The sequence below is a fragment of the Cervus elaphus genome, chromosome 19, assembly GCF_910594005.1.
Source record: "Cervus elaphus chromosome 19, mCerEla1.1, whole genome shotgun sequence".
Lineage (NCBI taxonomy): Eukaryota > Metazoa > Chordata > Mammalia > Artiodactyla > Cervidae > Cervus > Cervus elaphus.
The window spans coordinates 49,405,654-49,432,341 of NC_057833.1; the positions used below are offsets into that span (position 1 = coordinate 49,405,654).

Genomic DNA, 26,688 nt, shown 5'->3' on the forward strand with positions numbered 1-26,688 from the left:
TTTCCCTCCAGGGTGTGAGGATTCAGAGAGATAATGAACATTAACGGACCAAGCATGATGCCTGTCAGACGCTGGTGCCTGAACATGCCCTTCCTGGGTTAAGGGAAGGGCTTGCTGACTTGGGGCCTCAACCTCCTCAGGTGGCTGGAGTGGCCTCCCTCCATGTGGGCAGGGGCCAGATTTGGTCCCAGCCCTGCACTGAGGGCCCTGGAGGAACTGTGCTCGGGCCCCTGGGTGATGGGCAGGCCAGTACAGGGAGCAGGAGGCCCAGTCACACCACGGCCACAGTATCCCCTCTCTTTCTTCTGCCCAGGCGTCCTTTGAGGTGTCCGTGGAGGCCCGGAGCTGCCCTGGCAAACACGCGCAGCACATGTTCACCCTGCGGCCCGTGGGCTTCCGGGACAGCCTGGAGGTGGGGGTCACCTACAACTGCAGGTGCGGCTGCAGCGCGGGGCTGGAACCCGACAGCACCAGGTGCAGCAGCAACGGGACTTACGTCTGCGGCCTGTGTGAGTGCAACCCCGGCTTCCTGGGTACCAGGTGCGAGTGCCAGGAAGGGGAGAGCCAGAGCGGGTACCAGAACCTGTGCCGGGAGGCGGAGGGCAAGCCGCTGTGCAGCGGGCGCGGCCAGTGCAGCTGCAACCAGTGCTCCTGCTTCGAGAGCGAGTTTGGCAAGATCTACGGGCCCTTCTGTGAGTGTGATAACTTCTCCTGCGCCAGGAACAAAGGAGTCCTCTGCTCAGGTAGGTGCCTCCACAAGCACTGTTGCTCTGAGCCAAAGCATGCCTTTTACTGATTGCCATGGTCCTGCTGGGAGCAAGCGAGGGCCACCCTTGGGGGTGGCACTAGCATGTCGAATACAAAAACAAGAGACAGCGCTGCTGCGTTGTCTCAGGGACTCTCAGGGTTGGTGGGGTCTGCTGTGCGTCCTTCAGGACTTACCCGCACAGCATTCCTGACTTGTAGATGATCAGCCTCTTCTTGATCGCCCTGGGGACAAGGAGCTCCCTGGGGATGGTAGCGGTTATTCCCTTATTAGACATCCTGTCATCCCCTATGGGCTTCCCTGGTGGCTCAGGTGGTAAAGAATCCGCCTGCAATATGGGAGAGCTGGGTTCAATCCCTGGGTTGGGGAGATCCCCTGGAAAAGGGAACAGCTACCCACTCCAGTGTTCTGGCCTGGAGAATTCCATGAACTATACAGTCCATGAGGTTGCAAAGAGTCAGACATGACTGAGCAACTTTCACTTATCATCTCCTATGGCTACTCTAACAAATTTCCATAGACTTAGTGGCTTAAAACAACCCAAGTTTATTCCATTCTGGTTCTGGATGTCTGAAGTGGGTGTTATTTGGCTAAAATCCAGGTGTCATCAGGGCTGCGTTCCTTCTCGAAGTTCTAAGGGAGAATCTGTTCCCTGGCCATCTCCAACTTCCAGAACCATCTGCATTCCTTGGCTTGTAGCACCTTCCTCTGTTTTCAAAGCCAGCAGTGTAACATCCTCACATCTCTCTCTGACCTCTGTTTGGCTCTGATTCTCTTAGCCTCCCCCTTATAAGGAGCCCTGCGGTTGCATTGGACCCACCGGATAGTCCAGACCAGTCTTCCCATCTCAGGATCCTTGACTTAATCACATCTGCAGGGTCCCTTCTACCCTGTAAAGTAACACTGATACAAGTTCCAGGGATTAGGCTCTGCATATCTTTTAGGGCCATCCTTCTGCCTCCCACAGGTATGATTTGAGTTTCCTTTTATATCAAACAGAAAATTATTTCTCAGTCACTTCCACCGGTGGGTCACATTTTAGGCTCCCTTTTCCATATGGCAACCTGCTAAACATCTGAGAACTTCTTTGTGTTTCTCTGTTCTCTTTTCTTTTTTAATTTTCAAAATATTAAAATTTTTTGTTCTCTTTTCTTAACCCAAACTAGATACCAGGTCTCTTCCTGCTTTGAGGCTCTGTCATTTTGTTAAGCATGCTTCTCAGAATCAGGCAGGTTATTTGTCATCTGGGTAACAGAGGCTCAGCCCCAGGTTCAGCTAACATTTGCTTCCTGTGACCTAAACTTTCCACTTTCATAAACAGCTCCTAACAACACTCACCTTTTGTTTTCTATTAAACAATTACATTTACTGTTGAACTTGATTTTAAGTTGACTACCAAAAGTTGAAGATTATTATTTTGAACGAACTGTAGCAAAGCCAAGTTTCTGTTGTGTCACATCTGAACACTTAAGTTTTTGAATCTAAGCATAGGACTTTACATGGATTACAATTAAATGGAGGTTTGGCAGTTCCTGTTCTGGGAGTGGCACTCTGGTGAAACACCGTGTCTTATAGCATGTGTCTTAAAGGTCAGTCTGTCCAACACCATGCCACCTGCAGATCAAGTAAGCAGAACAGTTTTGGGCAAGATTGTAGTTTCTTCTACTACCTCTTATTCTTTTATATGTTCTGTTGCTTCTGGGATCCCTTTGTGAATGGTCTTCTGGTGGCGAAGTGTTGATTTAGAAGGAACATGGAGTGTGGCAGGGAAGATGAAGCACAAACATGTGAAGCAAATCAGATCATAGAAATGATCTGTCCCTGTGAGAGGTGTAGCCCCACTTCTGTCCACAGGAGAAACAAGTGCAGATGGTAGCACAGGGGAGGATAAGCCAGTGAGGTCTCCAGGGGCAACCACACTGTGAGACACATACATGGGTGTGGCATGCTCAAAATTGGAAATGTTCTAGAAAGTGCAGGACATATGGTGTCACAGAAGAGTCAGCTAGCTGATAGGGTCTGGATTTGATATGCTGAACAGGCAACAAGGATCCGCTCTTCCTGACGGGTTTGATGGTTCCACTGGATCAGCAGAAAAGTGGTTAGGATCAGGCAGGCCTGGGCCTGAATCCAGCACCACCATGGGCTGCTTGTGTCCCTTTGGGCACAGAACTTTAGTGAGCAGTAAGAGAAAGTGTCTTAGCACCTAGCACATTGCCTTGCTGACCACCAGCTCCTCTAAGAATCGGTGCCACACACTCCTGGGAGCTGCATCCGTTCCCAGTGTGCATATGGGGCCACCTTCCCCACAAGTCCCGCATGGCAGGATGGACAGACTGCCACCGTAAACACTCTAAGACACCTGACTGTGTCTGTGATTGGCTTTCAGCAGTTTGTTGTTTTTTTTTTAAACAAATTAGCAAGTATTATCATGGAATGCTGTCCTTTCCCCTCAAGTGCCAAAAATGCCCCAGTGAGAGATTCTCACGTGTCCCTGAGTGAGGAAACGGGAGGTTAGGGATGCCTTTGGGGCTCCCGCCTGTGTGTTGTATTGAGTCACTAACTCGTCTGGGTGGCTGAGCTGGATGTCTTCTGTTCCCTCATTGGAAAATTTGAAAAATACAGGGGAGTCGATGGATGTGTGGTCAGTCTGAGCTGTCTGTCTCCTTCTTGGTGACCAGGATTAATTTGAACCATCTGGTGAAGCAGACAAGGAACTTCTTTTACCCTCTGTGTCCTCAGTCAAGAGAATGACTCCAGCTAGCTGGAGGATTATTCTTAGGTCTAGAATATTCTGAAGGGAAAGAAAGAAGTTGTTCATTATTTCAACATTCTTACTTTAAGAGGTCTCCCATCTAAATTTTTTTCTAAATGTGTGTGTGTATGCAATTTTGTATCTTGTTTTTTTTTCTTATTATATCCTAAGAAGCACCTGAAGTTGAATTACTTGAACACATCAATGATTAGAACATTTGGCTGTCTTTCTGCTGCATCCCCAATTAGCCTCCTCTACCCCTTCACATTCTGGCTCAGATGGTAAGGAATCCCCTTGCAATGTAGGAGACGTGGGTTCAATCCCTGGGTCGGGAAGATCTCCTGGAGAAGGAAATGGCAACCCAGTCCAGTATTCTTGCCTGGGAAATCTCACAGGCCGAGGAGCCTAGCGGGCTACAGTCTGTGGGGTTGCAAGAGTTGGACCCGACTTAGCGACGAAACCACCACCCCTTACTTGGAAAGCAACAGCTAGTTGAAGCTATCCAAGTCTTCCTGGAGACAGTAGTTTGTGAGGTCAGGAGGTGTGGGTGATGTGGGGTCATCCAGGAAGGATGCCCAGCTCCAGGCAGGACCCATCTGCATGCGTGCAACCCTGTCTGCCCGTCCGTGTAGCGCCCAGCTCCTCACTGCTTGTCCCACAAGCACTCCAGCTTGTTCAGGAGGCAGCAGCGGGTGGGTGAGGGGTCCACCCCCAGTTCCTTGTTCCCAAGATCAGCTTGGGGCTCCCGCTCTGAAATTGAGTCCTCTGGTTTCAAGCTCTCAGATCGCTGTTACGTTTGGGGTTTTGTGGGGGAGAAGTCTTATTTCTCAACAACCGTTCTGGTCTTGAAGATGCTGACTCAGAGACTCACAAGTAGCTGACTTCAGCATTCTCTCAGCCCTTCTCCCTGCAGCCAGGCCTGCGGGAGCCATGAGATTGTGGTCCACTTTCAGACAGGGCCTGAGGCAGCGCCAGGCCAGAGCCGGCGGGGGAATCCTGGAGAAGTTCTTCCACCTCTCCCTGGTCTTTCCATCTGTAAGAGGCTTCTGGTCCTTAGCCCCAACCAAGACAAAGGACCGAGGGTCAGGCAAGAGGTTACAGGTTTGAGATATGTTACACGTCACAAAAGTTAGTAGTGAAGGAAACCCAACTGAGGTCTTGAAGCAGTTGAACATCTTGGTTGTTACTTTTGTGACACACTGTCATGGGAATGTGTGTGGATCCTGGGCTGCTGTTTCTCCCTCTGGTTTCTAGAGGCAAAATGTCTCAGAGTGGTTCTGTCCATGGACCATTCCTGTGAGTACAAAGAGAGCCACAGGGCCATCGTGAGGGTTCCTGTTCCTTTGAGTCTCCTTAAGTGTAGACCCTTCAGAATCCCTCTGTTAACAGAACACGTGAGCATGGTCTATTTAGTTGTTTTCAATGTAATTAAAGGTTATTGTGCAAACTTTGTTATTCTTTGCTGGTTTCTGTACCCAAACAGTGCATTTCCTGGGATATGAGTTACTCTGCTATGGTAAGCTGTTGAAATCATCCCAACCCTGGTGCTTTCAACAATCTCTGTTCTTAAAATGCCTGCACTGCTTAGTTGCTCAGTAATGTCTGACTCTCTGAGACCCCATGGACTGTACCCCGCCAGGCTCCTCTGTCCGTGGGATTCTGCAGGCAAGAATACTGGAGTGGGTTGCCATGCCTCCTCCAGGGGATCTTCCCAACCCAGGGATAGAACCTAGGTCTCCTGTGTTGTGGGTGGATTCTTTATTGTCTGAGTCACCAGGGAAGCCTGCACTGGGATATGTGGAATAATTTACTAAAAGCTTACTTCTTGGGTTTCATATATTGAGAAAATTTATATCAAATAGGATATAGCATTTTGAACAGAATGCTTTTGGTCTTGTGATTGTGAGATCCTAGAAGTATATCTAAGTATTTTACTTCATATTTTACTTCATCAAATAGGTTATTTGGCCAATTAAGGCAATTAGAGGTCAAGGGGCAACTGCATTTTTCTCCCAGACATAAAAAAATGGAGAGTGGCATCATTCTGAGTGGCCAGAGCCAGCATCTAAACAGAGATTCCTGGTCTGGGCTGATAGCTTCCAGAAGGTTTCACAAGGTTATATTAAACCTCTCCTGTTAAAAGCACCTTTGACATTATGGCCTACTTCTAGACTTACTGATTCTTGCCAAATGAAACACTTCCCATGGCAATAGTGATCTGGATATGTTTATAAAAGTGCTTCTCCCTCTGTTTATACTATTTTCTTTAGAAATATAATTTTCACGCTCAGAGTAAGTATCCTAGTGGCCATCTCTGGAGTTGTGGTCCCAGCTCTACCGTCTGTCACTGCACTGCAATTTCACATTCCATAAATGACTCATAGGATCTTCTGGAATGTGGCTCCATGGCAGAGTTCTCAAAAAGTACCTTTTGAATGAACCCAGATTTGATGTATTAAATTTCTCAAGAAGAAAGGGGCTCTTGGTGGGATTACTACCACTGCATGCCTCAGGTGGGAGAGCCTAGAAACTTCTTCACGTCTTTTCATGTGTATTAGTCTTTATCCAGTTTCTTGATGGTTACCTGGATGCTTTTTGCAAATACAAGGAGGCACTATATATGAGTGTGAAAATTCCGTCCAGATGTTGCTCAAGTTCATTTGAAAAAACAACAAGGTACCAAAATGTAGGGCTTAGTCAGTCATATAAGCAAATGATGTACCTTTCAGACTGGCCAGGTGAAGCAGATGAGCTGGACTGCTCAGCTCTGGAGTCATCCAGCGTCTTGCAGCCTGAGACTGGAGAAAGCTCTTTGAAAAACTGTCGTGTAATAAGTATCTGATCTTAGTGCAGCTGCAGACACTGAGACGGTGATCTCTCACTGAGGTTGTTTCGTTTTAGGTGGAGTGCTGCATTTGTCTCATTGAAGAGTTCACTGAGCATTCCTCACGTGCCACGTTTTGTACCGGGTGCCAGGGGTACAGAGTTGGAATTGCTCACAGTATTGAATTAATTTTTAAATGTTTGTTGTCACTAGAATTTTCCACCCCTCAGACATTTTCTGGGTTAGAGGAATGAGGATATGAACCACTTAAACTTCTACCTTCACCATCCAGACTTGTGCTAGATGTTGAAAGTTAAGCATGTTGGCAAGCTGTTTGGAGAACCTGCCTTGGTCCATGCTCTGGGCTCTTGTTCCAACTCTGGGAATTGAGTTTTCTTACTGCCCTTCTCATTGCTCAGATCCCAGAAATATCTTAAGCAGCAATTTACCAGTGACTGTGAAAACTGGAGTAATCTGAACATTGGACCTCACCTTTCTACTCTTGTCTCTCTCCTTAGAAAGGGAAGTGTGCAGATAGGAGAGCCTATGATGCGGATTCTGCACATGCTCTTGAACTTCAGGCCTGATCCGAGGTTATGGCATTTGGCTTGTGAAGGAAATAATGAAACTTTAAAAACAAAGGAAAAGCCTAAGAAAACCATGAACATGCCAAAGATAAAATCTTAGTCATGTATAGAATTGGGTGGCGTTGACTTTTTGATATTACAGAATAACACATTAGGAAATTTTCCATTCTTAGTTGAAAACAACGAGAGACCTCTGGTGACTGAAATGGTTATTATTAGAGCTACTTTGGTTCCCTTTCTTCAGTGTCGAGCTGTCACTGTTGAGTTTGGTCTTGATTTTGGAAACTGCTACATAACTGCTTGTAGGTCTCTGCTGCTCAGTGCTTTGGGTGGGGTGCGGCAGGATTGGATGGAGCCCTGTTTTCCTTTGGGGTAAGCATTCTTGACTGTCAAACACTGACCTAAGAACTCCACCCAGATGTAAACTCTCCCTGCTGTCTGGAAGTTGCTCTAAGTGAGTTCAACCTCCTGAAATGTTTTGTTTTGTTAATGAAAGGTACTGGGGTCTGTGAGCCTGACTTGCATCAGAGTCATTTGACTGACACTGTGTTGTGGTGAAGGAAGGCACAGTGTTTATTGCAGGTGCCAAGCAAGGAGAATAGGCAGCTCATGCTGGAAAGACCCTAACTCCCCAAGGACCTTCAGAGAAGAGTTTTTAAAGACCACATTAGGGGTGATGATTGCAGGGGGCCTGATCAGCTTGTGGACATTCTTCTGATTAGCTTATGGTGAGGTAGTAGCATGATTTTTTTTTTTGGAATTTCAACTGGTCTGGGGTCTACCATCATCATGCAGTCAACTTTCTCTACTTGGTGGGGGCTTTAGTTTCTGCAAAACAACTCAGGGATATGAGTCAGGATGTCAGTAGCTCTTGAGGAGGAGCTAAGGGTCCTTGACTCCGTTTTATGGCTAAGCTATTATTTTGTTTTTCTTGTCTGCATTTCTTTGTTTCTGCATTTTCTCACTTCTCTGATTAAATTTCCTCTTTGGAACTTGGGGAAGGCCTCAGAGGAGGCTAAAGTTTTCTACAAACAAGACTCAGAGGACACGGGGCAGGAGGAAGGTCTATCCCTGGAAGGCCCCTCGAACTTGTCTTCTGGACATCTTCCTGAGCCCTTGCCTATTGTCCTCTGACCCAGGGGACGGGACCTCCTATCACCCCAGTCCACAAACCCCAGCCCAAAAGTCTTGATCAGGTGACCCATCATCCTTAAGCTAAAGGAATATACTTCTCAGGTTGCTATTTTATGTTGTTTGACATTGCAGTATTGGCCTTTAGGCAAACATTGTTAACAATGCAAGGAGAATCTACTTTAACACACTTTATAGTGTCTTGAGGTATTTTTCCTTGGGAACACACTGAGGCTAGTTTGTACTCTCCATAAGCAAGCATAAAATAGTAGGATTATTTGCACCTCCTGTGTTTCCTGCCACCACCAGCCACACACACACACACACACACACACACAGTGGGTCAGCTGCCTATTACCTGCACTGACCATTTGCATTGTGGGAAACTGAGGCCCAGAACCTGGACTAAATCACTTTATGACTCTTGGTTATAGATTCAGACTTGGAGAATCTTGCAAGTAAATAGTTAACCTTGTTTCTGCTGAATTTTGCTCATTTTGATTAGCTTGAGACCCTTCCTAAATCTCTCTATTACCAGTTCAGCCCTTCCTGCCACCACTCAAGCATGCAGCCCACAATTTTCCAAGTCTTCCCTAATAAGTGCACTTTATTTTGGTCAAAATTTTAGGAAACATTTAGTCTTTGTTTTGCTAAGTGAGTTTTCTCTGGGTTACATAAGGAGAGAGCAGACCAGGCTGAAGGGCACACGTGGACCAAGAGACTAGCCGAGGTGCCCGTCTTTTTATGACTGTTACTTGATGAAAGGCACAGAGTGTTCCTCTTAGTAGTCAGTGAGTGTCTGGCTATTGTTATTGATTAGACTGGACCCACTTTTCCTTAAATGAACCTTTGTGAGCCTATTCTAATTTATAAAATGCTCTTGATGTGAATGATCTCACTTGGTTGTTTTCCTCTACCGGGAGTTGGAGGTAGCTGTTACTGATCAGCCCTGTGGGGGAGACTGTGGCTGAGAAGATTGGCATGTTGGCCACGCTCCCCACTGGTGGTTGGCCCAGAGCCTTGACCTAAGAAAAGCCCACCTACCCTAACCCTCAGGGGATTCTTTTCTCTGGGCAGCTGCTTCCTGCCATCTCATGGCTTGGCTGGGCTTCTGGCAGCCAGGCTTCAGCATGGCCCACTCATGTCACATTCCACACCGACTCTGTCCATTGAGAGTGCTGCTCCAGGCTCTGGACAGTGGCCAGCTGAGGATGGAATATGGCACCTGTTCACCAGCCACAACAGCTCGACAGCTTTCCAGGTTGAAAATAGTCACCCTGTCATCCTGTCGCAGTGACCAGAGGAAAAGGGAGAGAGTTCACGTCTCCCCAGACGCAGTTGGCATTTCCCCACAGGTGCCTGCCAGGCAGATCAGGCAGGTTAAGCCAAACTCAAGAAGTTGATCTGGGGCACCTCTGTTTCTTTTGGCCACAGGCCTTCAGTTTTTCTTTCTGAGTCAGCATTCTTGGGGGCCTGTGAGGACTCTGGTTCATTGCATTCAGCTGATTACAGACTTCTTTGAAACTGGAAAGGTGAGTTCATTAAGGAACTCGGGATTTTCCGTCTTCTCTCCATGGCCTTAATCTCCCTGTAATTGATAGAGTTGGGTCAGACACCAAGGCCTTTCCTTGGTGCCCTTGTGTGAAATGCAGGAGTAATAAGAGGGACTTAGCAGCTGGGCGTCAGCATGGAGAAGTCAGATGCTGGGACCAGGAAGGCAGCAATGTCCTTTGAGAGGGCCCTGCTGCTTTTGACAGTAGAGCCTTGACTTTCCAGCCAGTGAAAGTGACAGTCGCTCAGTCCGGTCTGACTCTCTGCGACCCCATGGACTGTACAGTCCATGGAGCTCTCCAGGCCAGAATACTGCAGTGGATAGCCTTTCCCTTCTCCAGGGGATCTTCCCAACCCAGGGGTCAAACCCAGGTCTCCTGCATTGTGGGTATCTTCGTTGCCAGCTGAGCCACAAGGGAAGCCCAAGAATACTGGAGTAGGTAGCCTATCCCTTCTCCAGAGGATCTTCCTGGTCCAAGAATCAAACCAGGGTCTCCTGCATCACAGGCGGATTCTTTACCAACTGAGCTCTCAGGGAAGCCCTTTCTATTTAGAGCTGTCATCTTTAAGTAATCTTGAGGTTTGGGAAAGCTTAGCTTAAAGCAGCAGCATCTTGTTAGCTTAGTATTGGTCGCATTTTACTGCTCATATGCAGAATACAGCATGCAGTCCAGCAGATGAGGGCAAAGGGTGAGGGGCGTATCAGGGCCTCACCTATTGGAAAGCACCATCAGCTGAGCTTGTCAGGGCTGGTTCATTGACACTAAGCCAAGGACAGAGGAGCAGCCGATTCCAGGACTGAGGATGCATCATTGTTCACATCTCTGAAGAGCCTTTTGCTGGAGAAATCTGAACAATGTGCAGGCACAGTAGTGAGTGCAAAGCCTGTGACTTCTGCTTGACCACAGCCATGTGTTGCCACAGGAAAGAGAGTTTCTAATTTTTATTTCTCGTGTCATCCTGAAGTCTCTTGTGTTCCTTGGGCATTTGTTGAGAATTTGAAATATCTCAAGAACCATGTTTAAACATCAATAATACTCCTTTTCCTTTTCTAATTTCCAGTATCAGATATCTTCTCCAGGGTTTCAGCCTTGTCCTAATGGCGTTCACAGCCGCCAAGAGCCAACAACATATTCTGAGCATCTACTCTGTACCTGACACCATGCTAGGCATTGGGCAAGCAAAAATAAAACACCATTTTTGATTTTGTATGGGTTTGCAGGCTAATGAGATGAGTCATATGAGGAAACAAATATATCTGTGTGATAAGTGAGGTATATTATACTCTCCCTGTTAACTAAGTATTCTATTTGACTTAAGAACATGCTCAGGACTCTTCAAGGAAAAAAAAAAAGAAAAGAGAAACCCTTAGCTCCCGACCCCCCCCTCACTGTGAGCTCCTCTCCTCCATACTCAGAGCTATATTCCTCAGACCATTTGTCTGCACCCACCGACTTCACGAATTACCTCCCAGGCAGCCCTCACCTCAGTCCAGTTTGGATTCAGCCCCACGATTCTACCAGAACAGGTCTTCCAGGCCCCAGATGGCTGTGTCCTGCTACGTCTAAGCCTCTCAGCCCTCGTCTTGACCTGAATGTTGAATAGCAGCTGACTGTCCTTTCAGTGCCGGGGTTGTCTGCGGCGCGGCTTAGCCATCTGCTCCTCTGGAGTGTCTCTTGGGCACTTCGCCCTGCCGACACCTTCAGTCACCCTCATGTTGCTTGGTTGCTCAGACCTGCTCCCAAGCTCCCTTCAGCTTTGCATGTCTTAAATGCACCTGTCTCAGGACATTTCAGACTGGTTTCATGATCTTCGTCCCAGCCGTGGTTCTCTTCTGATGTTCCTTATCTCCCCCCTTTCATCCACCTGTACAAGCCAGAAACCTGGAAATCACCATTTTTCCTACCATCTCCTCAACTCCTGCATTCCTTCTACTACCAAGTCCGTCTACTCACCTCTTCTGTTTGAAATTCGTCTTCTCCGCATCTGTGCTACCACTGTCCTAGTTCGTCTACTCCCCATACTGCAACCAAAGCAGTTGTTTAATAAAAACAAATATATGCTGCAAATATAGAAAAAAACAAATATATACTGCAGCCAAAGTAATTGTTTCAAAACAAAGATATGCTAAAGTTCAGCATGTTTCAGAAGCGTGGAGTGGTTTGGAATGGCCAGAACTTGGGGTGCTTGGGGGCACAGGGGCAGCTGAACAGACTCGAGAGGTAGGCCTTGAACAGCCTCGTATGTTGGGACAAAAGTTTAAATGTGGAAGCTGTGCTTTTGGTGGTGAGGAGCTGTTGAAGAGTTTTAAGCAAAAGGGTGTCATGACATAGTTGACAGTTTAGGGAAGTGATGGAGGAGGCCACGTGGACACTGACTTGGGGAAAGGGCAGACCACAGTGTGCGTCCTCAACCAGGAGAATGCTGCAGTGTCCAGCTGAGGCACTCAGCCTCCCTCTCGGGATGGGAGTTTATTGTCCAGCCATTTGGGGTCTACGGGATAAATTCACGCTCCTCAATCTAGCCCTTAGGCCTTCCTTCCTCCACAGTCGTCCTTGCTCCCTCCCTCTTTCCCTTCTTTCCCTTCTGTCTGTTTATATAAACACTTGCCTGCAAACACACATTCCTACAAACACACATGCAGACAAACAGACCCATGTCTAGCCCCTGGGTAGCCATTCTCATCCACCTCTCCTTTTCAAATACTTCCCCTCCAGGCTGCCCACTCTCTCTATTCATCCTCACAAAGGAATGCATCCTATTTTTTGCACCCCAAATGCCTTCTGTCCTCTACTATTCCAAAACCTGTAGCTTAGCCTAGAGCGTGTCCCAGTCTCTCTCTGCTCTGACCTGGAATAGCAAGTGTCAGGGGAGGGACGGGAGAGCCCACCTAGTTACCGCCCTTGTTCACATAGGAAAACAGAGGCCAAGAGTGATTTAATGGTCAGTGATTGAAAGGGCCAGCCTTGGGGATGGGTCTGTTGCACATTATTAAGCTATAAAATACCCTGGGTCACCTTGGACATTTATCCTGTGTATCATTTTAATTGTTATGACTTAGTCATGACTAAGTCACGACTGGGCTGGAGAGGCAGTACATGTAGTGGTTAGGGCTCCAGAGTTAAACAAATGTGGTTCCAATCCCAGCCCTGACTCCTACTTGCTTTGTGACTTTGGATGAATTACGTGGTTTCTCTAGGCCTCATTTTCCATACTTGCAAAAATTAGGGTAATAATTATACCAGCACATAGGGCGATTGGGATTGTTAATGAGAACATTCAAATTAAGTGCTTAGAACAATGTCTGTCCTATTGTAAGTACCCCCCCAAAATTTCTCTATTAAAGAGATTTTAATGACTTGATGTCTCAGTGAAATTAGAAATTTCTTGCAGGCAGTACATGATACAGTTCCTGTAGTGCACGTTAACAGAGAGTTCCCCCAATCCTGTGAGATAGATGAGCCACTGCGCCTCTTTTATTGATGAAGAGGCTGGACCGCTGCCAGAGCCAGCAGGTGGCTGGGAGAGGTTGCACAGTAGCTCCGTCCAGAAGAGGCGCCCCCAGCTGAGGGGTTCCAAGTCGAGTGGCAGGGTGGGGCCGAGTGGGTCTGAGGAGACTCTCTGTAGAGCTGGCTTCCGGGTTGGTGTGGAGCAAGGAGTGCTGTGCTGTCTTTGGGAGGAGCAGCCCTTAGTTGGCAGGTTCTCCAGTCAGTAACTCATCCTTGGCAAGAGCAGGCTGTGTTTACAGGCTCGGGAATCCCGTGGTGAGAAGGACACAACCCCTCAAGAGCAACTTCTCTCCTGCCCCTGGAGGTTTATTTAGCTTCCGCTGAGGTGTCCGGAGCCAGGCCGAGATGGCTCACGCGGGAACTGAGGAGATGTCCTGTGCATTTCCGTGTTCTCTATTTTTTCCAGCACCAAAAGCCAGTGCATGGAGGGGAACACTGAGACAGTGGGCGGGGCCCTTCCCATGGGGACCAGACTCACGACATGAAAACACTCGGCTGTTATGTAATCCTAACCTGCTCGTGGGCCAGGCGCCAGGAAGAGTGCCTCTCAGGAGGGTTTTCCCCTTCCCAGCCCCGGACACAGACACAAACCCTTTAGAAGCCTGTGTGTGTGTTTGGCCACATGCAGGGCAGCCCAGATCTGGCCGTGGTTCACCATGGAGACTGTGTGAGTGCCAGGATGTCTGTGTCCATGTCCTTCTGCTGTTGTGTCCACAGGCTCAGAGAGCGGCTCTGAACACTGGCTTATGCTAAGGAGGGCAGGGCTGTGTGCGGTCTCTGGCTCCGCAGTGGCTTGGGATCCCCCAGTCACACAGACACCGGGGGACTGGAGGCACACAAAGCTCTGAGTTGATTGTCCTGCTTTTTTTAAGACGGCTGTTGGAGAGTTCTAGAGGCTGTGCCCCGGCTGTCACCCGGAGGTGTCCACACCGCAGACAAGGCCTGACTTCTGTGGCAGGGAAATTGCCCAGATGAGCGGAGGTTTTCCAGCCCACATCCCTTCTTTTTCTTTTCTCTCTTAACCACTTCCTGTTTACATGCTGCCCGTCCTGGGAAGAGTGGGAGAGAGAAGAAGGGGAGATGACGGGCAGACAGAGGGCTGTGGGAGGCGAGGTGCTGGGGGCTGTGAGGGAGGCAGAAGCTAGAGTATATTCTTGCGTGAGGGAGGGATGCTGCCAGTGGGAGAGAAAGAGACAGCAGTGAGGGACGCACCCTTCCAGTCTAGGGAGCTGAGCGCTGCCCTCCACTCCTCAGCCCAGAGAGGAGGGGCTGCAAGCTGATCAGCGAAGGAAGCGCAGTGCGTTCCCAAGCTGGATGGAAACTATTTTTGGACCTGCTATGGAGAGAGATGATTTGTACCCCTAGCGTCTGACGTCTGTGGTGACCCTTGCTCCTGGGCTGGGCCAGGATGGGGAGAAGACACCCGCTTCTGTTTCTGCCCCGTCCCAGGCTGGCTCCTTCCTTCTTCTAGCCCCAGGGCTCTCATGCAAGTTCCCTGAGGTCACCCCAGGGCTCTCTTGGGTCTCTGCAGACTGGAGTCCAGCTGGGAGCTGAGGGCCACATGTGCTCTGCCTCAGATGTCCTGCTGTCCCCTTCCTGCTGAGGCTAGAACTGCCCCCCCCCACACACACACACAAACACACAAAACAGGACCTCTGGCACCACTGGGTGTCAGCCTCCACAGCAAAGCTTGGGGGTCCAGCGGGCAGTTCCACCAAGCCCTGAGTGTTCTCTCTTTGAGCTGGACGTGGATTAAGTCACTTTCTGGGAGCTTCTAACTCTGGAAGTCTTTTTTTTTTTTTCTTGGCTGTGCCATGCAGCTAACCAGATCTTAGTTCCCCAACCAGAAATTGAACCCAGGTCCCGGCAGTGAAGGTGCTGAGTCCCAACCAGTGAGCCTCCAAGGAATTCCCTAACCCTGGCAGTCTTTGATCCAAGCTCCCAGAAAGTGTTTCCTCTCCCAACTCTGAGAACATCTGCTCCAAGAAGCTTCCCTTCCCTCCCCTCCCTTTATTATGATAGTGACAACAATGATGAAGCTGCTGCTAGCTAGCATTAATTGAGCACTTTTGTCATTTAGTCGCTAAGTTGTGTCTGACACTTTTGTGATCCCATGGACTTTAGTCCACCAGGCTCCTTTGTCCATGGGATTTCCCAGGCAAGAATACTGGAGTGGGTTGCCATTTCCTTCTCCAGGGGATCTTCCCGACCCAGAGATCGAACCTGTGTCTCTTGCTGGCCAGGCGGAGTCTCTACCACTGAGCCACCAGGGAAGCCCATATGTCAAACACTAAGTGCTTTATACAGGTTAAGTGATTGAACTCATAACAGCAAGCCTACAAGGGAGACATCTTTATTGGCCCTATTTTATTTTTTTAAAGAGTGTTCTAGATTTTATTAGAAGTTACAGTTTTATTGAATTTTTATTTTTTGGCTATACTGCATGGCATAAATGCAGGATCTTAGTTTTCCAACCAAGGATGGAACCCATTCCACCTGCAGTGGAAGCACGGAGTTTTAACCACTGGACTGTCAGGGAAGCCCCTATTGGCCCTATTTTAAAGGGAAGAAACCAACATGCAGAGGGGTTAAATATCAGTTACCTCTGGCAAATAGCAGAATCAGGAGGCAACCCAGGCTCTCTGATTTCAGAAGCCACATGTTAGCCACCATACTCTACTGCCTCAGTTTCTGCATGTTTCCTTGTATCCCTGCTCTGTTGCCCGTCACCCATGTCCCATGGTGTGTTTCCTCCCCTTCACCCTTTGCCTCATGCAGGAATGTCCACCCCTCCTTTTCCTGAGGACAAGGGGCCTAGTTGTCTCCTGTCTGAGTCAGTCACCCCTCGCCCGGCAGATCTTTGCTTTCCACTCCCTTGAACTCCCCCGCCCTTTGAAGTTGTGTCCTCCCACTGCACAGTCCTCTAGTTTTTCTCATCCCTGTCTTCTGGTCACCCCTGCACAGTGCTGTGACCACTGTCCAGAGCACTGATCCTTGCTTGCTCCGCTCCAGGGGCAGCCCTGTGTCAGCTGCTGCAGTAGGGCCTTCATGCTGTAGCATCAGTATTTCTGACAGACACTCCCATTGTCCACATTGACAGATAAGGACGTGATCATCAGTCAGGTTTAGGGATTTGCCCAAGGTGACATAGCCAGTGGTGCAGGATACACTTGAACATGGTTCACACACTTGAACAAGTATGCACAGCCCCCAGCCCTTCATACAACTGATCAGGGTTATCCTGAGCTCCTCTGGCCACGGCCCTCACCCCAAGCTGTTCAGTCTCCCTTCAACACCGCCCCCCCCCCCCACCCGCTTCCCCCTCTCAGTCTCTTTCTGCTGTGATCTCTTTAGAGTTTGTTCTTCCCTTGATCCCTCCACTTGCCACCAGATTTTCTCTTTTCTGTATCTTTCTCTCTAATCAGAAGGATGCTTAAATATCCCCTTTTTAAAATCCCCAACCTCCTTCCTCCTCATCTCTTCCTTTCCCTGAACAACTGGATTCCTTGTGGGAGCTGCCATGCTCTCTGTGGCCCCTGCCTCACCACTTTGTCACTGGATTCGACCCTCACATCCCACTGCACTGTCGAATTTGCCCTTGTTGGCCTCTACAGAGCACTAGCTCTGGCTGGGGCTTCCTCACAGGCCCCCCTCCCTCCTCTCCAGCAGCTCCTTCCTGCCCTCTTTCATGGCACCCCTGCCTCTGAATAGCCTGTATTCTACTTTATCAAGGGAGGCAGGGGGCTGCGTCTTGGCCTGTGGCCCACACAAGCACCGTTTTGCTGATGGAAAGCTGTTGAATTCTGTAGAGCTGAAATTCTGTATAAATAGACACATTTACAACTTCCTGTCCATTTAGCTATCAATCATTCCAACAAAGGTACTAATAATAACTTGCACATGTAGCAATTCACAGCCTACAAAGTGCTTTCATATGCCCTTCAGTATCCCTATCTATATGTAATGAAAATATTTTTTACGTCTGCAGAGTATTAAACAGGCATCATGAAATTCAGCACGCTCTGCCAAGGTGCTGGGGAAGTGTTATAAATGAGCTCTGTTATGATGAGGAGTCCTTGCTTCGGCCCTCTGGGTGCTGTTAGCCAGCATCGTGTTCCCGTTCCCCGTGCAACTCTCCTGGTGATAGATGGTTATTGAGCCTGGGGATGAGACTCAGTGGCCCTTGTCATTTTAATAACACGTGTTCCTCCTAGGGTGTTAGGAGAGGCCAGGGTTGACCAGAGGATGTGGAAATCTGCACGTGTGGGTGGAGGGAAAGGCAGGTTGAGGCCTGACTGCAGGATTTGAGATGTTTGGGTTAGGTTACATTGTGACCAGATTTGCGTGGTCTGTAACACTGTGCATGAGTCCTGCTTTCTGAAAGAGACATGGAAGCTTAAGCAGAGAAGGCAAGTGGCTGTATCTTGTGTGCCAGCTCCTCTAGTTGGGAGACCATCCTTGGAGGACGGTGTCGAGGATGATTCTGAGGCTAATCCCGGGCTCCCTGGCAGAGACTCCCCTGATTAGATGGTAGGATCTGCCGTGGGAGTGAAGGAGGACAAAGTGCATGCACGCCTCTCTGCTGTAGCTGCTTTACACTGTCTTGGGAGGCAATGGACCACCTGATGGACAAACTGGGGCCATGTACGGAGTCCCTGAGGGCAGCATTTAGGCAGATTCAGCCATTTCACCAAGTGCGGCTTCTCTCCTAGTTTGACTTGCTGGGACTTCGCATTGGAACTGGCAAATGTTTGAAGCCAAAGAGCCCCATGGATGAGGACTTTGCAGGGTCCTGTGGCCCTCCGTGGCCCCCACCTGCTGGCCCCCCGACTAATGGCACAGCTCTTTGTGTCCTCACTCACAGGCTCTCTGCACAGTGTTTCCTCCTCTCCATGTCCTTGCTGCTCAGGTGCTGGGGGGGCGGCTTCCGAGGATGGCTTACGTCTCTGGCCGTGAGTCCTGCCCCTCACCACAGAGCCACGATGACCTCCGGTGACCACCAACTCCTAGTCTCTCCTGCCCGTGACTCCTGACTCTACTCACACCCCAGATCCAGGACACACTCAACTGCTTTGACCTTGGGCTGGGTTTTGGAGCTTTCGGGTTCTCATGGTGTCAGATGTGCCCGAGGCAGCTGGGTTTACTTGCCAATCAGCAGTCATGAGGGAAAGCACAGAGCAGTTGGCAACTTTGCTATCTTCTCATTGAGCAGATCTTTTCACATGAGATGCTCAGTCACAATGGGGAGCAAGTTCCTCTTTCAACACACACATACCCACACTTCACCACAAAAAAATAATATACTACCTCTTCTCCAAACCATTGACAATTTAAAACAGTGTGTTAGGTTACATCTGGTTCATGTTACATTGCTGCCAAATACAGAGTAAGAGGGAAAACAACACTTAACAGGTCAAACAAAGCAAGCAGTCCCTCTGGCCTGAGTAGTGTCTTTGCTGCTTGTAAATATGGCACCAGCCATACCTCTCCTGATATTTTTGCTTTATGGGATTCTATGATGTACAGGCCATTGGAGAGGCCAGAGCTAATGAAAAACCTACCCCTGAAGTGCACTGATACCTGCAACTCACTTTGAGATGCATTTAAAAATATATGGATGGCTGGAAGGAGGGAGGGATGTGTGTGATGGAGCAGCAGCTAACATGCTGACGGTGGAAGAGCTGGTAAATAGGTGGATGTTCACACTACAGTCTTTTCATCTTTGCTGCAGGTTTGGAATTTTCATAATAAAGTGTTGGGGGGAAAATTACCCTGACAGTGAACCCTTTTAATTTAAAACAGGCTCCTGACCAGTGTGGTCCCGAGGCCGAGGCCGAGAGTGAGGGAGCTATCTGTGTGGATTGGATCCATTTCGTTTGGGAAGACTTCCCTGTGGAGGGTGGTTTCCTGCCTGCCATGGCTGTTCGAGGATTGGTGGAGAGGAGGGGTGTGCGGGCCTCCCTCCCTAGAGTGAGCTGTGTGCTCGGCTCCCCACCCCCGCCACCACCTTGTAACCCTAGAGCCGGGGGTGCTGCTCTCTCCTGTGGCCCACACACCACACGCCAGCTTCCAGGCAGTTAAACTGTACTCCGCAGCCTCCTCCTGGCTAGGCCTGGCTTTCCTCAGCTCTCCCAGAGGGCTGCCATATGCCTCGACACTGCCTGTGAAGTGGGGGGTGGGAGTGCTGTTCCCAGTGCAGTGTCTGCAGGGGCTCTGCGTCCCTGGGCTGTGGTCCCGGTCCCGCATGTGTGTGGGGGTGGAGGGGGGAGGCTTGTTGGCTCCAGATGGCCACCCTTGTCTCCCGCAGGTCCCAGGTACTACAGTGAGGACTGGGCAGAGAGGGGGACAAGAAGGAAGTAGGGGTGAAGCGGCGCTCTGAAGTTAGGTCCTGACCTGAACTGTGAATCACACTCGCTGGGGGTCTCACAGAAGGTGCTGAGATCCAGCTACCAGGACAACTGACTCAGGAGTGGGAGTAGAATGCGAGCCCTCCCCCCACATCTGACGCCATCCCCTATCTGTCTGGTCTCCTGCTAGTGTGTCTGTGGATTCTCAGTAAATACAAATTCTTGGTCCTTTTGATATCAGTCTTAGCAGAATGGCACGAGAAAGGAAAGTATGCTACAGTAGTAGTATAAAGAAGACTTTAAAAAAAAAAATAACTGCCATTTATAGCATTACTTTCTGCTGTGTTAGCACAGAGAACAGAGGATCCATGAACTGTCAGGCCCCCCTGGAGGCTGGCGCTCCCAATACTCCTCACTGCCCAGCAGGTGCACACATGTGCCTGGTGCACACACAGTCCTCTGAGCCCAGCAACCCCCTGCTCTTGATGCCTGCAGAGCATGGAGGGGATGCCCGGCCCCTCCTCCCTTGGAGGCTGTGGAACGATCGGGTCCCTCCTGCACAGGGGAGCTGGTTCTCCTCGTGATTAGGGCCTATTCTGTCTCCTGAGAGGCTGCAGATCCTCAACTTCAGACTGTGGGTTCTTGAGCCATACTCCTCGTCTGGGTCCTGGCTCTGTGGCCACCCCCACGCTGCTTTGTCCTTCCATGTGTCATTTTCATCACTTGTGAGCAGGGGATGGTTGTAAGAATTCCTCAAGTTCATGCTATACAGCCTGACACGTACGTAGTGAGTTCAGTGTTAGCTGCTGGCGCCCTTGGCACCTGCTCCTGAATTGTCCTGCTCTGGGCCACAGCTCTGGAGCCAGCATCTCATGAGACTCAGGGACAGTGACTGTGTGCGTTTCTGTTGCGGTGTGACAGGTTCCCACAAATCAGTGACTGAAGACAACTCCAGTGTGTTCTCTGACAGCTCTGGAAGTCAGAGTCTGACATGGTTCTCCCTGGCTACAGTGTCGGTACCAGGAGGGCCACACTTCCTGCCAAGGCTCCAGGGAGGGTCCTTCCCTCACCTTTCCCATCTTACAGAGCTGCGCTCCTTGCATTCCTGGCTCCTTGAGGCCGCTGCCTCTGTCTTCAGAGCTGGCAGCACAGCGTCTTGCTTCTCCTGGCCATGGCCACCACCTTCCGCGGTCAGATCCCCCTTTGCCTTACTCCTATACGGAACCCTTGTGATGGCACTTAGGGCCCCAGGATAATCTGGGAGAATCTCCCCTGTCTCAAAATCCTTCACTTTATCACATGGCAAAGTTTCCTTTGCCATACGGGGTCACATCCACATGCCCTGGGGATGTAATTCACATAACTGGGAGATAGGAAGAAGTTCTCTGGGGTCCTGGGCCCGTGGCAAGACTTGGCCAAGTTCTGGACTGACTTCAGGCAGCGTCCAGCCCAGGCGGACTGCATGCACCGCCTGGGCACCCTGCTGTCACCGCGTGGTGGAACCAGGCCCTCTTGGTCTGCCCAGTCAGAGTCTGAGGGCACAGTCCATGTCTCATTCTGTTACACCCCCAGGGCCCAGCATGTGGCAGGCGCCAGCTTGGTTGTGTGTTTGTGCAGGCAGGTGGGCACTGATGTGCGGTGTGTGTCCTTTTAGGCCATGGTGAGTGTCACTGCGGAGAATGCAAGTGCCACGCAGGTTATATCGGGGACAACTGTAACTGCTCGACGGACATCAGCACGTGCCAGGCCAGGGATGGCCACATCTGCAGCGACCGTGGGCACTGCGTCTGCGGGCAGTGCCAGTGCACAGAGCCAGGGGCCTTTGGGGAGACATGTGAGAAGTGCCCAACCTGCCCTGATGCCTGCAGCACCAAGAGGTAAAGCCCCCACCCCAGCGTCTCCCCCAGACCATCCTGCCATCTGGCCAGTCAGCCTCCAGGGCCACCAGCCTCTCACTCCCCATCTCCCACACCTTGCCCATGCAGACTTGCAGGGGAGTGAAACTCTTACTCACATGAACTCGAATAGGGCCTTTGAAGCTCTGGTTCCATGGAGATTTTGTAAAAACAAAACAAAAGCAAAACAGAACAACAAAAAGCAAGACTGTGATTCAAGTTTAGAAATTACCGGATGACTAGGTTAAATGAAATTGAATTGTTTTGGTACCAAAATAGCATCTTCTTAGCCTTTAGTGTGTCACTGAGTGTTTCAAAAGGACATTCAGCATTCATCTTTCTTCCAAATGAATTTGACCCTCCCCATTAACATCAACCCAAACAGTGTTTCACAGGCCACCTTTCCTGTATAGAAAATACTGTTTTAAACAAAACATCATCAGAAGGTAAATCGGACAGGAGGGCCCCCGACCTAGATAAGGCATGCCAGGAACAAACTGTAGTGGCTTTTGAATTTTCTGCTCCATTTGTACAGATAATGGAGCGGGTCTCCGTGCTGCTGCTGAATGCAGGGATTGTCCAGATACAGGCTCCAGGCCTCCACTGACCCAGCCACAGGGTCACGTTCCCCAGTTGACCTCCTCGCAGCTCTGCCCTCCACATTCTGCCAGAGAACGAATGAGAGGGAATGAAAGAGAGCAGGGAGTTATGGCATCAGGAAAGCAAGAGTGACAGCTTGCCTTGATTTTGCTAGAGAAACAGCTGTGCCATCGTCATCCTTGTGCTAAGGGGCCAGGAGGGAGGAACACAGATAATCAGAAACAAGTAATAATACAGACGTTGTTTCCTTTTGGCTGGGAAATGCAACTGTGCAATTTTTTTTGGCAGATATCCCTTCCAAATGCCTGGCCCAGGCTCCTAATGAGAGGAGGTCATGCTCCCCGAGTGGCTGGGGCTGCCAGTCAGTCTGAACTCAGAAATGTTCTGGGTGGCAGAGCCCCTGTCTGGACGTTTGCCACAAATAATCCAGGCGTGGGTAATTGAAAGCTGGCCGCAGATGGAGAGACAAGATAGACAGGGCCAGATTTTATTTTGTGTAATTAGAGGGAAGCCAGGCAGAGTAAGGGAAAAGAAACACAGATCCACTGTTGACCTGCTAAAAATGGAGAAACAGCAGAAATGCAAATAGAAACATCCCAGGGGAGGAGGTTAGGATCCTGGATCTGGAGCCCAAATAGCTATGGCCATCTGAGCCTGGACTCTCGGCCATTATCAACATGGAATGCCTGAGGGAGGCGCCCTCCCCCCGGCTCCCACCAGCAGAACCGTTTTGAGTGTGTGCTCCCAGACCTTGGGGCATGTGAGGCTGTTGGGAGGTGGGGATGAAGCTAGGACAATACGCGTGGAACCAATAAAACCTGTTTCTTCCCCTTCCTCTGGAGCAGCAAGGCAATAAAGGATTGGCTTAGGTCAGTTAAAAGCCTGCTTGGGAAGATAGCCTTAGCTTTAAATGTTTAAAGCATTCATTTCCAAGAAGACATGAACTTGGTTTGTTGTCTATTAAGCAACACCAAAGGAGCAAGGAGAGCAAAGAGATGCCATCAGGGAACCTTCTTACGTGTCTCTGGGCCACACTGACACTGCCTCTTTCACAGCCTACTTGTAACTTAAAAAAAAAAAAGAAGTCCCTTTGATAGTGCCTTATTTCAGGCTGTTCTTCTCACCGCTTTGTTGAGAACCACCAGGTTTTCAATGCCTTATGTCCTTTCACCGGCCCCCCCCGCCCCACCCTCTGGTTCCTCAGAACAGGCAATATCCACTTTCTAGAACTAACCAAACACACCCTTCACCTTGGGTGAGTTCATATTCAGCCTCAGCTGATTTCAATTAACAGACTCCCTGAGCAGAGTCTGTCTCAGCAGCTTGCTTGTTTAAAGGCCAGACTTATTTTAATACGTGACTACAATAAATCACAAGTTTCAACCCAGTGCGAGGAGCACACGGGTTAAACTGATTTGCTGGTGTGGATGATGAGGGAATGTTCCCTGGAAGCAGCCCTGTCGTTTCCTGACTACAGGACGTGCAGGTGGAGGCTTCTGTGGTGAGTCCTAGTGGAGATGGGAAGCAAACACCTTTCTTTGCAGTGTGTTAATTGTGGGGTGGGGAGGGCAGCGGCATTAGTGTGAAGGACCAGAGCTGGAGCCAACCCTTCTTGGTGCCCAGCCAAGTCTCAGTACCCGCCCACTGGGCTATGGCCTCAGGGGAAATGCAGCAATTCTGACTTGTTTAACTCCAGAATGTTTCCATGAAGTCATTCCCGGGAGAGAGGAATTTTGTGGTTCATCCTGGGATGGTTGAATTCTTCAACCTATTAGAACCCTGGTAAGAAAGTCTTATCTGCTTTCTCTCCACGATCTCCTCAACGTTCAGAAAGCAGAGGAAGGACTTGGGGAGAGACTTGACGAAGAGGCAGGGCTCCTGGGTGCTGCACCCTGCTGCCTTTGATTCCTCATTTCCCTTGCCTGTGAAATAGAGCAACTTAATGAAACGCTCCCAGCTCCCTTCAGGCCTGGCATCCACTGCACTGTTTTTGCCCTGGAAATGTAGTAACTGGTTCCTCCATCCCAAGGAATTTTAAAATGAAAATGATAAATGTGATGCATGGTAGTTCTGTTTCCTGCCATATTTTTGCCAGAGAGCCTTCCGGACACACAGCCCTGTTGGTCCCCATAGGCCTGTGGGGTATGGGCTGCTGTCCCCTGTGTCCCTGAGGCTCTATAAGCTTCCGCCTCACCCCCGCCACACTCTGGTGCCAGGACACAGCTGCAAGGAGGCAGTGGCCCGCCCAATATGCTTAACTCTGAAGTCCTCACCCCATTTCCTGGAGAAGCCCCTGTTTTGAGGGTCTCTTCCCCCCTTGCAGGTCACCGAGCACCATCACCTCAGAAAGGCCCTGCAACTTCACCATCAGCTGGCAATTTTGTTCCAACCCACTTCTCCCTGGAGTTTAATTCTTGCCACCCCATTTATGCCCCACAACAGTCCCCCAGAGGGGTTAGGGACCCTCTCTCCCCTCCACAACAATCTCAGTGAACTTTAGAGCTTGGCTCCCATACCACATGGGGTCTGTCTGGGAGGGGGAAGGGGGAAGGGCCGAGAGTCTCCCAGACGGCGGTCCTCCGCCCTCACCTTTACTCAGTCCCTGGGAGACCAGGCTCCAGCCCTAGAGATGCAGATTCCGTGGGTGTGGTGGAGGCCCCTGGCAGTGATGTCCTGAAATCCCACCCAGAGGGGTTAATGTGCAGGAGGGCTGAGAGCCCTGCCTGTGTGATGGTCTCCTGGTGGGGATCTTGGGAGTTGGGGCCATAGGGGTATGAGGACCCCTCCTCAAGGCCAGGAACACTTTTTTATCATCAGAAGCTCCTTGTTTTGGGCAGACTCCTCAGGGAGGCATTTGATGCACCGGAGTGCAGGTGGATGTGGCTCCTGGTGTCAGAACTTGAAAGGCCTCCAGCCTGCAACTTGACATGGGGACCAGACACGTCTCTAAATTCACCTAGGCTCCTCCAGGGACCTTCAGGCTTCCCTGCATGAGGGCAACAGAGAGGACAGTAAGGCTAAACAACTGAAGATGGGAGAAGTTAGAGCTTCAGGGTCCTGAAGGAGGGCTGGGATCTGCACTCTTGGGGCATGTACACAGTTACATGTGTGGAGCTGATCCATAGCATTTAACACCCACATTTATTGCCTCTCTTCCAAAGAGACTGTGTCGAGTGCTTGCTGCTTCACTCGGGGAGCTCAGCTGACAACCAGACCTGCCAAAACCTGTGCAAGGATGAGGTGATCACACGGGTGGACACCATTGGTGAGTGCGGAGTGCCCTGGGTAGCCAGCCCCTTTTGGATCCTGGCAGACACATAGAGACTATCCTGTGGGGATGATCTTCAGGGCTGCCTGGCAGACAGGATGGTAGTTTTAACCTTGAGTTAGGAAGTAGCCTCAGGTTCTTGGCGAGTCCTTGCTGGCTCCCCAAGAGGACTTGGGGTACCTGGGCTAGGGCACAGGTTCCAGGCTCTCCAGGTATAAGACCTCCCTGTTCATCAATGTCTGCCCTGTCCCTGGGCCCAGTCCTTTCTGAGCCACATCTTCTCCCAGGCTTCCTGAGAAGTTGGTGTATTAGTTAGAATAAGTATTGTTAGTTGCCACAACAAACACACCCCAAACCTCAGTGACTTAACAAAATAGAAGTTGGTTTGTCACTCACTGAAAGCGAAGATGTTCCTAGTTGACAAGGCCTCCATTGGTCCTGAAAGGAGCCCAGATACCCTCTCAATTTTGTTTCCACCCTCCCCCAGGTCCTCAGAATCCTCTCCATTGAGTCTACAAGTGGGGAGGACAGAGGGAAGGATTGGATGGGAGTTTTACATGGGCTGGACCTGGAAGGGTACATGTAACTTCCCCCCAGAATTCAGTCACCTGGCCACATTTACTGCAGGAATGGTGGGAAATACCATCCAGGTGTTCCCAGGAAGCTGGGAAACCATGTTTGGTGACTAGCTAGCCAGTCTGTGCCCCATTTCGCCTCAGCCCAGCACAGCTCTCTTGATGCTGCTGGCATCAGACAAGGCAGAGCTTGCATTCTGTCCAGAGGAACCCAGGATAGAATTCCTGCCGGTCTCTCTGCTCCTTGTTCCTGCCTCCCTGGTCCTGACTGATACTCTGGCCAAATCATGGCAACCGAGTTGTGAATGCCATCAGCTCATACTCACTGAGCACCTACTGTGTGCCAGGGCTTGTGTGGCACCTGGGAGCCAATGTGGAGCCCCCCACCCTCCCAGACTGGCCTCTCATGCCAGTTTTCCTGCCCTGCTTCTGTCTTGTGGCTTGAGGCCTGGCTCGCAGCAAGTTCTGCCTGCAGACCTGGGCCGTTGCCCCGTGACTGGACACCCACAGAAAGACAGGGTGATGCCTATCCTGACCCACTAACTAGTCCGTCGCTCTGGAGCAAGTGCTGCTGTTCACGCACAGCTGTGACCTGAATCAGCTGCTTCACAGAGAGTTTGTTTGAATTCAGCAGTTTTCCTTCCTTCCTTCCCCCAGGCTTTCTCACACACACACACTCACTCACACTCGCTCACACTCAGCCAGACGGGGCTTACTGTTGGGGTTTGAGAGGAAAAAAAGCCCAGGCCTCCGCGTCTGATAACCGCTCAAAAATGTCTGGTCCCAGGTGGAGCCTCCTTTGAGCCACAGGCTTACAGAGGGTGGAGCTGGAAGGCGTCCCATGTCACAACATAACCTGCAGTTATTATTCAGGACCCAT

General features: G+C 50.0%; 1 protein-coding gene across 2 annotated transcripts in view; it reads left to right on the top strand.

The window, feature by feature from the left end:
* Window positions 1–26,688, top strand: part of ITGB5 (integrin subunit beta 5) — a 113,056-nt gene that overhangs the window by 82,965 nt on the left and 3,403 nt on the right. For both annotated transcript variants that reach the window (XM_043875498.1, XM_043875499.1), the window contains 3 exons: window positions 314–743; window positions 21,125–21,347; window positions 25,127–25,230. In XM_043875498.1, coding sequence (XP_043731433.1) covers window positions 314–743; window positions 21,125–21,347; window positions 25,127–25,230 — 757 coding nt within the window. The remainder of the gene's footprint in view (window positions 1–313; window positions 744–21,124; window positions 21,348–25,126; window positions 25,231–26,688) is intronic.